A 13,439-nucleotide genomic window follows, 5' to 3' on the forward strand; every position below is an offset into this window, starting at 1 on the left:
CCGCTTAAATGCATTGACAAGTGCCACATGGCGTTACCATTACGTAATTTTCGACAATCAAACTAACTCAGCCAACGAACGAATCAAATAAGCCAATAATAGCATCCGCCAAGACAAAATCTTGTAAAACGTATGCAGCCAACGAGCTCATGGCCGGCTGGGGTCAAGCGTACATGATCATATTTGGACGAGATCTCAGGGCAGGCCAGTTGATCGTGCAACATGAGCTTTTACTTGCTCGCTCGTCTACTTCGCGCATTTTGAGATACAAGGGCCTATTATCGCCGATATTGCCTTTGTATGACCTATCCGGCCCTGTTCTTTCGCCCAAGCGTGCTAAAGCGGGTAATTGCTAGTAGAAGACAAGCAGGGCAGTTGGCAATAAACCTAACGGCCAAAAAGCAAATTGGGTTGGGCAGCATGTACCTGTTGCGTTTTGACCTCCTGTTGCGTTCGGCTAACGAGTTGTTTTTCGATTCCGACGAGATTAGCGGCCGGCAGGTGTTTACTGTCCTCCAGTTGGGTGCCGCCGGTACCTGGTCCGGCAGCACCAGCGGCCCCGCCACCGTTTGACGCAATTGTCGCCTGTGAGCTCTCATATGTATAGGTGTGTTGTACTTGGGGCTGCGAAGGCCCGTCCTGCCTGTTTCGTGGAAGCGACGACGACCATTGCGAAGCGTGAAGAGCGGCCAGTGACGTCATCCGATTAAGTAGCGGCAGTTGTCGTGAGGTAGATTTTGACGAAGAGGTTGAGTGGGCATGCGTCAAGTAAGAGGAAGAAAGAACAAATTCCTTAAACGCAGGAACGGAGAACGGATGGTCGCTTGTGGTGTCATGCTTTAAATTTGTTAACGCAGCTATTGCTGGTGTTGCTGTTTCCAGGCAATTCATCCTTCTCTTTCTCCCCTCCCTGTCTTGTAACTCCCTGTAGTCGTGAGCGCCGATAATTTCTTTTGGGCCGTTAAGACTACGAACTTCTGCTGACCGAGAACAGCTACACGCCAGGTACTATTATTATGAAGGCAGACAATCGAAAAATAATGACATCTACACGATTACAAGCCATTTTACTAGCCTTCGGTTATTATACTAGTTATTAGAGCCCACTGGCACACATGTTTATGGGCGGGTGTGCGCGTATACCGTTTAACACGTATGTCACTACAATACAGTACAATTCTACCTTTACGCACGTTTGTCGCTCGTTTTTCTTGTAGCCGATGCTCACAGCAACACCTAACGCCATATAGGGCAAAACTACCACCACTGCAGTATCTGTTGGGTTAGTGTTAGCCTGCGCACGTGGTAGAAATATACGAGACAATATGAGTAGTATAATTAGCAATCAGTGCCACGAGCCCGCTAATCTTGCAGCTCTGTCTAAGCAACCTAAAAAAATCAGTCACTATCAGCAGAAGTCACGATAACAAGATATCCACTGATTTATCCGACCTGTTGCGCGTTTCAAGAGACATCTGGTCTGTTTGTTTGACCAGAAACAAAATTCTCAAAGTTGTAACGCATCCAGTGAAAATGAGGGCGGAGCGGTGAACGCGAAAGACTCCCCTTTCCTTTGCTTGCTTTGCTGTTTACTAGCGAACTATACTCATAGGCAAAAGAAATCTGCTCTCGAACGTTGTGCACTGCCCGCAGTAGTAGGAGAAACAAATTTATCCAGACAGACCGATATTCGCTATAGAGCTCGGTCATTTCGGGCAAAATTCGCTTCGCTGGCTCGTTACAGGGGGCGTATGTCGCGTAGAGAGCACTCACTTCGGCTTTCTAGCGTTCGTCTATAGCAATCGCCAGAACACTCGTCGATAGACGGACCAAGCAGGCGACGACTGGAATCACTCCTCCCAGCGGCCACAACTATCTGGTAGTGACTGTGCAAGCACGGCTTACTGAACTGTTCAATCGCGCATGTATTATAGAGTTCCACCGTTAACACCTTCTCTTTCCTACGGTTTATTGCATGGCGCTGCTATACAGTCGGTGCATTTTTGTACGCGAGCCTTCTGTTTGTCCTTCCAGGCTACGTTTTTTTGTTATTGTATAGTTCTAAAATGAACAAATCACTACCCTCAAGATAAAATTTGAGTCCGTGATGCTCGAGCAATATTCACGTTAGATCTAGAAAGCAATCTTGATCAGCTGTGTCCTACGTTTCTCATGGAAGGAAAAGGTATGCGCAACCTAATCATAAATACAAATATTTTAGATTCGTTAGAGACACTATAGTCCACCTTCTGATTTTTGGTACATAACCAGTATGGACAAAATAGAGGACAATTCCACCTCTATTTCATTTGATTAACACCTATACCCTAGTAAACCTGCCTACTGGTATCAAATCACGGTTAGTCAAACCGTTATGCAATACCAAGAACTATGACTATACGGAATAATGATAAGGTCAATTAGCAATGCGTAATCGAATCGAGATCCTTTGAGTTATCGAATCATTGCGTACAGTAAACCCCGATAAAAAATCTAGAAGGTTCACAACCTCAGGCTGCTCATTTGAATGTGCTATCTAAATTCAGCCATTTACTTTTACCGCCATCTGCTGTACTGTTAAACCTGCCACGTCTTTTCCCCGAATTCCAGAACCATTGCCCTTAACTAAATGTTTCGCTCAACAAAAATTCGCCAGGCTCACCTAGCTTAATCTTTTTTATGGGGGGGGGGGGGGGGGGCTTCCTACTTTCCTCATAGCGTTCTTTCTGCCAAGGAGGTGTATCGTTACCAACCAACCTTTTCTCTTCTTTCTTACTCCGGTAGCATTATCAGCGGTAGCGATGGTGGCGGGCCTAGAGACGATAGGAAAAACAACCCTGCTCGGTCAAGAAAAAGGACGACGGCCGCTGGTCTACGGGTGGTACGATGGACGACTGAGTGCCTGGCTATTCGGCCAGAGCTGAGAGGCTGTCGGACCTCACTGGTACCACCACACAAATGAGGCACGACCGAGGGTAGATATCCTTTTTGCTCCTTTTCTACCCCAGAGGCCCATCATGACAAATGGAGGAAACATAGTCGTCTCGAACCCCACACTGCACCCCCTTTTTCCCCGTTCTTCCCTATTGCTGAGTTTTTCCCGCCCATGGTCTGCGAGGAGTGACTCCATTGGGCATTCGACGGCCATCCATACGCCTTTTTGCTACGGCAAGCCATTCGGTGTAGGCCTGTCAGACAAACGCTGCTGCGGCAGTTTCGCAGATCGAACGAGCGAGTTGGCGGGGCGGGTCTTAGTTTCGTTTTGGGTTTGCATGGTTCCGCGAATAAACGTTTCACCACCATTTTGGGCTCCAGTGGCCTCAATGACATCGGACTAACACCGACAAACAGAAACATCTGTAGATAAAAGCAACATCAGCAGCTTTTAGTGAAATATAGACGCCTTCGCATCACCTATAGGACACAGTATGATCGCGCAGTATGATTATTTGTGGTTAAATTCAAACAATGAACTAATTCTATCAATCTCGTTAACTATGATTTACGTTATTAGGCCATTTTATGAAGGTGAAGTTGCCCGAAAAAATATTATGGGAATTATAAAAAAAAAACAAGGTAAAAAATGTTGTTAGAATGCATCTGTTTGCAATATAATAAAAGTGTACATCACTAAGTAAGTTTCATTATCACACTCAAAGGTTCTTTCAAAGGCTACAACATATATTGCCTTTTATTGGGCATCAACAGATGATGATAACGATCGTAACTATAGAAGAAGCGACTTTGAAGCATACAAACCCCGCAGGATATATTCTCCAGTAATATGCAATGTCGCACCTATTACAATGTGCTGATGGATCTATATATGATCTAAAGTGCTTTCAATTCAAAGTCTGTTTTCTCATGAAGCTTCGGATTGCTTGCCATGCGTGTCTATTCAAAAGGTGTTCAATGATGACAGTTAGGGCAGTTCGGGTCTATCGGCACCTCGTGAAACGTGCCGATAGGGAGAACACGATTCCAAAGCTGCTGAGTAACATTTGCCTAAGAAAAAGACGCCGTTGATAGAACCTCTTAAGTTACTTTATCTCTTACAAATGTTTGGACTCAATCGACCATTTTTGTGTTGTGTGGCCTATGGCGCGCTAGACACTTGCGCAAGGTAAGATAGGTAGCTGATATCAGATTACTACTGTTATAATAATAAGAAATAATTATTAATTTCGGTCGCTAAAAAAAGTAACTACACCGAAGAAGACGTAGCATCGGATGTGGTAATAACTCATATGGTCATTATAACTGGGAAAAAAGAGAAAAAGTTTAAGGTGCTGGAGTTTACAAAGATATCAGTAAGAAGACCTCAGCAAAATTCAATCTAGATGCTGCTTTGAACTACCTGGTCAGGTGGTGGAAAATATTGTAAAATTCTGCGTGGCCCGTACTGTGTGCTGCTCGTAATTTATTTTCTGTCCTCTTATTTCCCCTTCGCCCGTTTCCGCTCCGCCATTTTCGCCCGTTTGCTATTCCTATTATCGTTGATACAATATTCTCATTCTTAGTTGGTCTGAAGTAACTTAAAAAAACTAGCTGTTAATACATACAGCAATTGTGTAGTAGAATAATGGCTTCACCGTCTCGCGCTGTCATCCTTGAATCCTCATCAGCTAGGTGAAGCAATTTAAATTCCCTACCTAGATACCTTGCATCATACCCCGCATGTGATTCTGATTCTGTAAGTTACTGCTACTCCATTTCTTAACGGTGCGCTGATATCCTATATGCATTCCTAATATAGGATGCCATAAAATAAATAGATCGATTCTTCTATTCTATTTGCAGATATCCACTCAATCTCTACAAACGAAATGATAACTAGATACATTTCATTTGTCTATTTCCTCTATTCACGTCATTTCTCTTACACGCGGACACACAGTCACACCCATATCCACTAACGGGAATTAGTTGTTCTATCCTACGGCGATTTTTGCTCAAATGCTGCTCCATTCCATACTGGAGAACGAAGATTGTTTCACTAGAATTTCTACCTGTTACGCATAAAGAAACAGAAGGACGGTGTCTGCTTATGTGCCAATGCATAAGGCTGATTGGGCCAGCTGGGTCGTAAATCATCTGCTTGTTTGTTTTTACTATGTGAATGTAAACAATCAACTAAACACTGAACAACGAACGGGGCAAACAATTCTCACAATTCATATGTATTATCGCCTCTAGTTTTCTATCACTGCCCCCCCCCCCCCCCTCCCCCCCATTGAGTAGGCTGGTGCGGGGTGCCAGAACCGCTGTTGTCCACGACGTTGTTCACACATATCGACCTTAGCATCATCGCACACGGGCATTACTCGTCGAATTGCCCTCATTCGTTAGGACACAAACGTATCTTAACTTACACGAAGCGTTGGAATTCCTGACTCTGGTCTGGGTAGAACTTCCTACAGAAGAAAGAAAGAGAGGACAAAGAATAAAGAAAGCGGCTATAAATATAATAATAAACACACACACACTTATTAAATCTCATAGAGAGAGAAACAAACTCACAGCCCGAAGAAGCGCAAAAATTAACATATGAATCCTGGCAACAGAAAACATTGACAACAATCACTAGTATCGTACAATTAATCATCGATGGGATTATCGACCAACCAATGATTGACAGACGAACTTGAGGATCCTCAACCATAAGCTGCTACTATCGTCATCACGATCGAACGACTGATGGAGATCGATGCGCGAACATCACCAAGAAAGTAAGTATGCTTCTCTTCCCTCTCACACACTCTCACTCTCTCTGTATATATATGTAGTGAATACTGCCTATTATTAATATGTACTATATTGACATTAACAATATCCATTGCGGCGTGCCAGGCCGATGCAGCGTCGACGGGATGATGACATACTCTACAACCTCCATATATACATATATTAAGCAGGACCTGTGTCTCCTGCCACAGATTTGCAAATGATATGTAAATTTTCATTACACCGCATGTATATGGTGTATTAATGGGTAAGCCAAACAGCCGCGCACTGATTGTACGGAGTAAAAAAAAACTGCATTCATGACTAACTACGATAGTGGGCTCGGGTAACGTGCATACAAGCAAGAGACGACGCAGAATATGAATGAATCAGCAAAGACACGAGCAGACCCACTTGCAGGCTGAGGCAGGTAAGTAAGTGGAATGTTGGGTCGTGTATGGACACAAATGACAGCGTAGGCTACAGCTAAGCATGACGTTGCGTGCAAAAAATAAAGATCAAGCTTTGTTACGTTTCTTGAACTGCTCCCATGACAGCACCTTTTCAGATTGCAACAGAAACGCTTGTTGTGTGAATAATACATATGTATAAATGAAACGCATATTTGGTCACGACGATAGCTAGAAATTCTAGGAATACATAACAAAGTAAACGATATTGGAATCAAATTAGCTGGGCTATCTATAAAGATACTAAGATTGTTACCACGACTGTGCTTCTTTCTGCTTACTACATTTATTATGGGCACCAATCTTAAAAACATCAACTTACATATCTTGCTGGCGAGAATATTCTTTCTACTTCTCTCTACGAGAAACCCAAATCCTCTGATAGTAAAACAAATCTATACTGTCGGTAGGTCCAGCTCTATAGCTCATAGCTGCTAGTTTCGAGTCTACCTGTTCCCCGAGAGCAGGCCAAACTAATAGCCTATTAGACGACTGAGCAGAACAGGGCAGGACGTTCCGGCTTTGTTCTTAATCCTCTCATCGAGCCTGGCCGGCTAAGACAGAGTTCCATTAAAATTCGTCAGCCGACTTCCGTTTCATCATAATTCTGTCGCTCTCGCCCCCCCACTACAGTTCCCAGCACTTTCTCATCCAACTTCTTATTTCGCGAGTCTCATCTTAACGTTCTCGTTTAAAAATAACGCGAAACTAAGCCCATACTATACGATGATGCTTTTTTTTTTGGCCACTGACCATAACCCGCTTAGTGCTTCATCTTCGAGAAGTCAGGATCATCGCTACCAGCACTGACACGGTCATTACCGTCCTAAACCGTCCGTTCTTATTCTGCGCAGGTCCGTCTCGTATGAAGGGCTAGCAAGCTCCAGCCGCTAACCCTCCAGCCAATCTTTCATTTGCCCAGAAGCTTTGAAAAGAAGCCCTGCAACACTCCGCAACGTCGCTGCCATGCTTTTCCTTGTTTTTTCCTCCCTTAGCTCCACATTTGTCGACTTCACCTGAAGCTTCTTTCGGTCACTAGAGTGGCCTAGTGCAGCGTGGCTGCCCCAGACTCCTCTTTATTGAAGAGCCAATGAAGTCGAAATGAAGGAAGACCAGTGACAAAACTAGGAAAAGTGCAAATTAGGTTTCAATCTAGCCTCCACCAACTGCAGGCAGCACGTCCAACTCCACGGTATGAAGCAAAAGTTTAAGCCCAAGCCTAGACCGCAAGCATCCATTCCCCTTTTGAATCCGATGTGTTGTTGGTTCAAAATCTTTAACTTAACTCGTCTCCCTTTTTTCTGTTCCATTCTTCTTTTATTTTCACGCGGTCCCATACTTCACAGCTGGAGATTCTTGCTTCCAGCTCCTTACTGATATCGGTGAGCTATTTGACTCACAGAATCAGGTAATCTGAAGAAAAGGCAGGCTTGAGTAGGCTGACCGTCAGCCACTTGCAAATAAAGTACCATTACTATAAATTTGTCATTGGCATGACATGAGAGTTAGAGCCTTTGTGGACGAAAACAATGGCCTAGAAAATACTAACAAATTCCAATGGCATTAGAAAGTGAGCAAATTGTTCAGTATGAGTTTTTAGAAGGACCACCGCAACACGGATCGAATTGTCGACAAAATATCTGTTACCGTCAAGCTTAATGTTATTGTTTTTGACTTGCAATTTTGACTATTGAGTGGTGCCGCTAATTCCTTCTGAACGCAAAGCTAACCGATCAGTTTATCGTCTTCGATCAATAAGGATCTGTGAAATTATATTTGTGCAAAAACACTTTCCATATGATTGCCATCAAAGAGCTCTTTTACCAAAAATTAAGACAGAGATGGCAGACAGTATTAAAAATTGATTTTCTCGTTCCTTTACGTCCTAACACACAATGTGCATTGACAACAATGTGGCGATACTCGTAAAGCGGCTGTGCAGCTAAATCGTTGTTCTATATATATATATATATATATATATGTGGGCTTAATTTGTCTACAGCTGTTGCAGCCCCGCTTACTATCAGTTTTTTTAAAGTGCGTAAATATTATATAAGGAGTAAGACAGGTTGTTTAAGATAACGAGCGAATAAAAATGAGAAAAATCGAAAAAAGATAAGTGCCTTATCAGAATCTTCCGCATAGTGGGTCTACGCATTCTTTAACGCATCGTTAGTTGCTGTTTTATTCGTCTCGCCATAACTTCGTCACTACTTCAAGTTTGGTTAGATTTTACTTCGCGCTTCCGTCGCTGAAATTTCGTCTCGTTATCTCCTGAAATCCATTTCTATTTACCACTATGCATTGCTTCATTGACTAATGCGTAAAATCGTTATAAAAAGCTAACAGTGTTTCCTCAACGACACGTTCAGTAGGACGACTTCACGAACAATTGCTTTGAAGGACGCGTACAAACGTACACACGTCACTATAGCGAAGCTTGTCGAAGGTCTCGTTCACACCGGGCGCGGGTGATCCGAGCGCAAAGCTGGAGCGGTAACAATATTTGCCACAGCGGGTATCCACTACGTGGGCACGCACAAGCTGTGACCATCAGAAATGGTTGATTCACTAAAATTCAGTATCAAACAAAGGGATATCATCCAGTACCATATTGAGCATGTACTCCCTAATAGGATAATATCGAATCGGATGAAAATCTCGAATTCCCGTAATTATAAATAAACCATAGTGGTAGCAGGTGCTTGCATGTGTAGAAATAAGCCACCTGTTTCTGCAGTTTTGCGTAGTAAAAATTACCCATGCCCAAAGGCTTGGTTCTTTGAATTCAACATGTAATATTTGTGTATTTCACACGTGCATCTGGAAACACATACGTACACGCATTGCACTGTGTCATCTGGCCGCATCTGACCGATGGTGCTAGTTCGTGAGAATGAAGATAGAAGCCGACTTCTTGCTTTTCTGTTATTTAACAAAACATCTTCTAACCCGCAATTTGATTGATGGCTATGTGCTCGAAACAGATGACGCAAAGACCAAGTACCAGCCGAAATGTTTACTCATTTACTGCATTGTATACTTGATCAGTTCTCTTCGTTAGTTAGCCCAGTGGCCATTGCCAGTGACTTATCGGACAGTGATTGATAAGCCACGTTTCGCTATGGGCTCGGTTAGTTCGCAATGGCCACAATTCCTTTACCACCAACCATTATGAAGCCATATTTTTACGACAAAGTCAATACGACAAAGCTATTGTTTTGCGCCTTTTCTCGAACAGGAGCCACATAGACACTTTAGCCATATCTCGCACGCTTTCTTTCGCTATATATATGCATAGTGGAACACTATCTTAACGGGAATCATTCCTTGGACGCACATACATGCTCACTAATTCGTTCATGCGACTATCAGCATAAAATCCGACATGGAAACACGAGGAAGCAAGAAGGTGGCGGTCAACCATCTCTCATTCAAGTCAAGTCGGGGTAGCTGGCAGGTTTACAGCTTCATATGATCGATATTTTGTTCGCAAAGTGCTAACAGCACCGAGGTAGTGATATGTGTAGTAGTAGCGTTGACGCCGCGAGAGAGTCGCCAGTAGTGGTGCGTTATGAGGAGTTTAAACGAAGACCTTTATCTTGCCTAGGACCTGGAGCCTTCTACCCGCCACTGTTTTCGTCGGTTCTACGGAACACTTTAACGAACCGACACAGCTGCAAACCAACGACGTACCGATTTATTTGATGCGTTGGGAAGAAAACAAGCAGCTCAGTTCATTAGAACAGAGGTGACACACGCCTTTCCTTAATAGAGGTTTTTGTGCACTTCCTGATAACATCGTAAGATCGCAGTGATGTGGAGCATACAATGCAGATGAGTGGGCACGTAAAAGTTCTAAATACAGATAAGACCGTAAAATGGGTTGTTCAGAAAGTACAACTGTAGATGGATACCAACTAAATCCCATCAGAAGGTATGCCACGTTACGATGGCTAGCAAAAAATCTGCCCTGAATTATATGTATATAGAAAAAGCATTTAAGTTCAGACAAACCCTTGTAGGCTGTTCGTTCGCTGAAATTTTAAAAGCAATTCCGGACATATAATTCGGAACATTTAGATTTAGGCTGTTTGTCATAGCGGATATGCATGCATACGCTTCTCTCGCTACCAAAATAATTATCAGCTATTGTTCAATCCTTCCGCGCTGGACCGTCCAAACCATTTTTAACCGAAAGCAACAATCTACATTATAGTGTACTGTAAAAAACCAGGAGAAGACAACCTAAAAGATCCTTGATATGGTGTAGATTTAAAGAACTCAAAAGCTTGTCAAAAGAGCCCAGAAACCACTGTTGATATACCTGGATTTTTCAACAGAAAATAGCAGTAGTTCATCGAAGGAGAATATCAGTTGTTAATTAGGTCATCCAAATAATCTCTAATGGTTGTCTCTTTGCACCGCTTAAACGTTTTGGTCGTCTTGAGGATTTTTGGGGTTTTTATCGGCCTAAAATTTAATACTTCTAAGTTTTTTTTTTATGTAGCGTATTCAACCGGCAACTCTGATTGAGTTGCCGGTTGAATACGCTTTTTACGTTTATCAACATCGCTCGACGTATAGCTACAACCAATTCTTTTGGTATTTTGGAGTATTTTAAAAATAAGTAATTAGTGGTCTACATCGAAGATATAATCACGGTAAATAGTGGTTATGCTAAAAAAAAGAAACCATAACCCCCAATGACAGCACCGGCGTACGAAGAAAAAAATCGTTGAAATAAGTGATTTTGTTTGAATACAGTTCGTAAGAAATAATGTGGCTTTATGCGGATTCCTGGAAACTGGATACTAGACAATAGTCCTCACCGTCATATTATAAAATAAATTATTAGCGTAAACGTTTGCCTCGTTGTTATTTACGTTAAAACTATAGTATGGCAAGAATCGCAACGATCTTCCCTGAAGGGTCTTTATTTAATGATGGTAAAACGAATCAATTTCAGAACCTTACGGTGCACCATGATGGCGTTAAGTCAGCGCATATTATTAAACAATGGTCTAGAAATACGAAAATAAAGATTCCTCTCTCACTTTACAAAATGTCACGAAGCCCAGTCGACGTGACCGTATATAGATAGCCATGTTCTTCCAACGGGACGCCTTTACTACAGCAACTATGGAGCCATACTGTAGCAATATATAAGCGACAGACAGCCGAAAGAAGAATGAACAAACAAATCAATGCCATCGGCACGCACCAAACTTGACATCGTAATTGGTCCACTATACGACCTTGACAAATTCAGCGGGGAGTTTATACTATGCCAAGCATGAAGATGCTAGACGGATCGCGGACGTTGTGTCGTGGTAGGCAGCTTAAATCATTGAAAGGTTCCTCTGCGCATCGCTATCGCCATCAGTAACTTTCTAGTGGGTATATCTGATTTTGTTACACTATCCATACGTGCACGAACATGGCACAGTAAGCATTAGCAATGCCTTCAGATTTCCGTCTTGTGTACAGCTACCTCCACTCACCTCTTCACGAGAACGTACAACACTTCGTACCACCAGCTAGAAGTATCCACCGTTAACCGTTTGTGTACTTGTTTGGTCACACAGCACAGGGGGCTACTAGGCGGGCTCAGGGTTGGCTGTTATTGTGCCTATTTGTTTTGCAGCATATTAAAATTGGCTAAGTTCCTGCAATACATTAACATGCTACAACTCCGATGGTTTTGCTGTTTCCGTAGAAAAGCGTTTCTAGATAGAAGCGACGACCCTCACGCTGATCACTTCATCTAGTGCTCGTGTGGAACGATCGGAGTAGCGAACCCGTGAGTCATTCAGAATGCGACAGTGTTACCATTGCTATCATCAAAGTAACTGATAAACCTAGCAAGGAGAGAAGTTACCATTTAATTTATGATTAGATAATCGCCGAAAATAGTCCGAACCACGGTTCCCCTGGACAATCTAACGGATATGCCGCAATGTAGTCGCTTCCTAAAGCTGCGAGCGACAATAGAGGAAAAAGCTAAGATGTGACAAAACGAAACAGATTTTAAAAGCATATTTATAGTTTTCTTCGTACAAGTTAAATATGGAAAGTTTATCCCTTGGGTGGAATGGGGTTCTCGCAGTCATTTTATATAACTTTGATCGTATAACACAACGAAACGTAAATTATTTGAGCATGCTTCGAATGAACTTAAGGTAATGCCATATGCTACAGCTCCGCCAGCAGGGTTATGATAATAAGGGTGGCTAACAAAATTATTTTGAATGGGCAGACTATGTCGAATAAATGGAGAGTAACTGTTTCAAAATGGATAAAAACCTGAATGGACCATGTTTCGTGTTGTGTATATCGCGTTCCTTGTTCGTCTATTTTTCATTAAGCATCTTTTTTCTCCTGTTTTTATCTTTCACAGAGTAACTTCTCTTTGACAGTTTTCCGCAAATGGGTATATGACATGTCTTTCACTGGAACAGAAATTGCATGCTAAATTGACATGATAGTAGACCAGCAGATTTATTAAGAAGATATAAACGTTTAGTGTGACGAGTTTAATATTGCAATACAAGTTTCGATACAGGATTCGAACACATCAGCCAAGTGTTTTTCCTCAATCGAACCAAATCGGCCGGCAACTTCTTACGCGCCCTGTACTATATGGTAGGTACAAAAATGAGCCAAGTTGGGAACATCGTGTCATGTTTGTACGTACTTCTGTTTGTATGATGCTCGATTTCTGCAGCTACGACTAGGCCAATCGTACGGGCACGGTACAAATTCCGGTACTCACCAGGCCAGTAACAGTGGATAGCTGTTGCCAACCAATGACACGGCGTATCCTCTTCATCAGGACCGATTAGGACGTCTGTTCGTTGAAACGTTGTAGCAGCACATAGCCTCTGTATTTGTCTATCGGTGTCGACTAATTCAATTGGTAACATTTTCTACTTCAATTTAGCATCGACCGGTTCGTCAGAACGCCCATGTCAATGAAGACAAATCCACCAGTTGAAGGCGCCACGACTATTTGGCGGAAAGGAATGTCGGTTCGATAATTTTAGCTCGAGCGAGTCATCATCGGCTAGCTCATTTAAATCGTTGCCCAATGACTTTACTCAGCGACTCCTTATAGAGCCACCTCAAACGAAAAGCGGCCCTTCCGTCTCGTGGGTTACCTCGGGTCAGCGCAATTATGTGTTAAATAATCTATTAATGACTGGTTTAAGTAGTCATGCTTGCCTTCTTGCCGGCGAAAGCAGG

The 13,439-nt window shown here is 42.7% G+C and overlaps 1 protein-coding gene across 12 annotated transcripts in view; it reads right to left on the reverse strand.

The window, feature by feature from the left end:
* p120ctn (adherens junction protein p120) overlaps positions 1–13,439 on the reverse strand; it is a 104,296-nt gene that overhangs the window by 15,582 nt on the left and 75,275 nt on the right. For 9 of the 12 annotated variants that reach the window (XR_002673400.2, XM_022805851.2, XM_022805854.2 and 6 more), the window contains 2 exons: positions 5,373–5,414; positions 427–643 (listed from right to left, as the gene is read on the reverse strand). Coding sequence is in view for 11 of the 12 variants with exons in the window: in XM_022805851.2 (XP_022661586.1) it covers positions 427–643; positions 5,373–5,414 (259 nt within the window). In the remaining variant the exon portion in view is untranslated. Of the gene's footprint in view, positions 1–426; positions 644–1,193; positions 1,522–5,372; positions 5,415–13,439 lie in introns of those variants that run through there. The other 3 variants (XM_022805859.2, XM_022805857.2, XM_086987786.1) reach the window with 2 other exon arrangements.

This window comes from Varroa destructor, unplaced genomic scaffold, assembly GCF_002443255.2.
Source record: "Varroa destructor unplaced genomic scaffold, Vdes_3.0 BEIS01000004.1, whole genome shotgun sequence".
NCBI classification, from domain to species: domain Eukaryota; kingdom Metazoa; phylum Arthropoda; class Arachnida; order Mesostigmata; family Varroidae; genus Varroa; species Varroa destructor.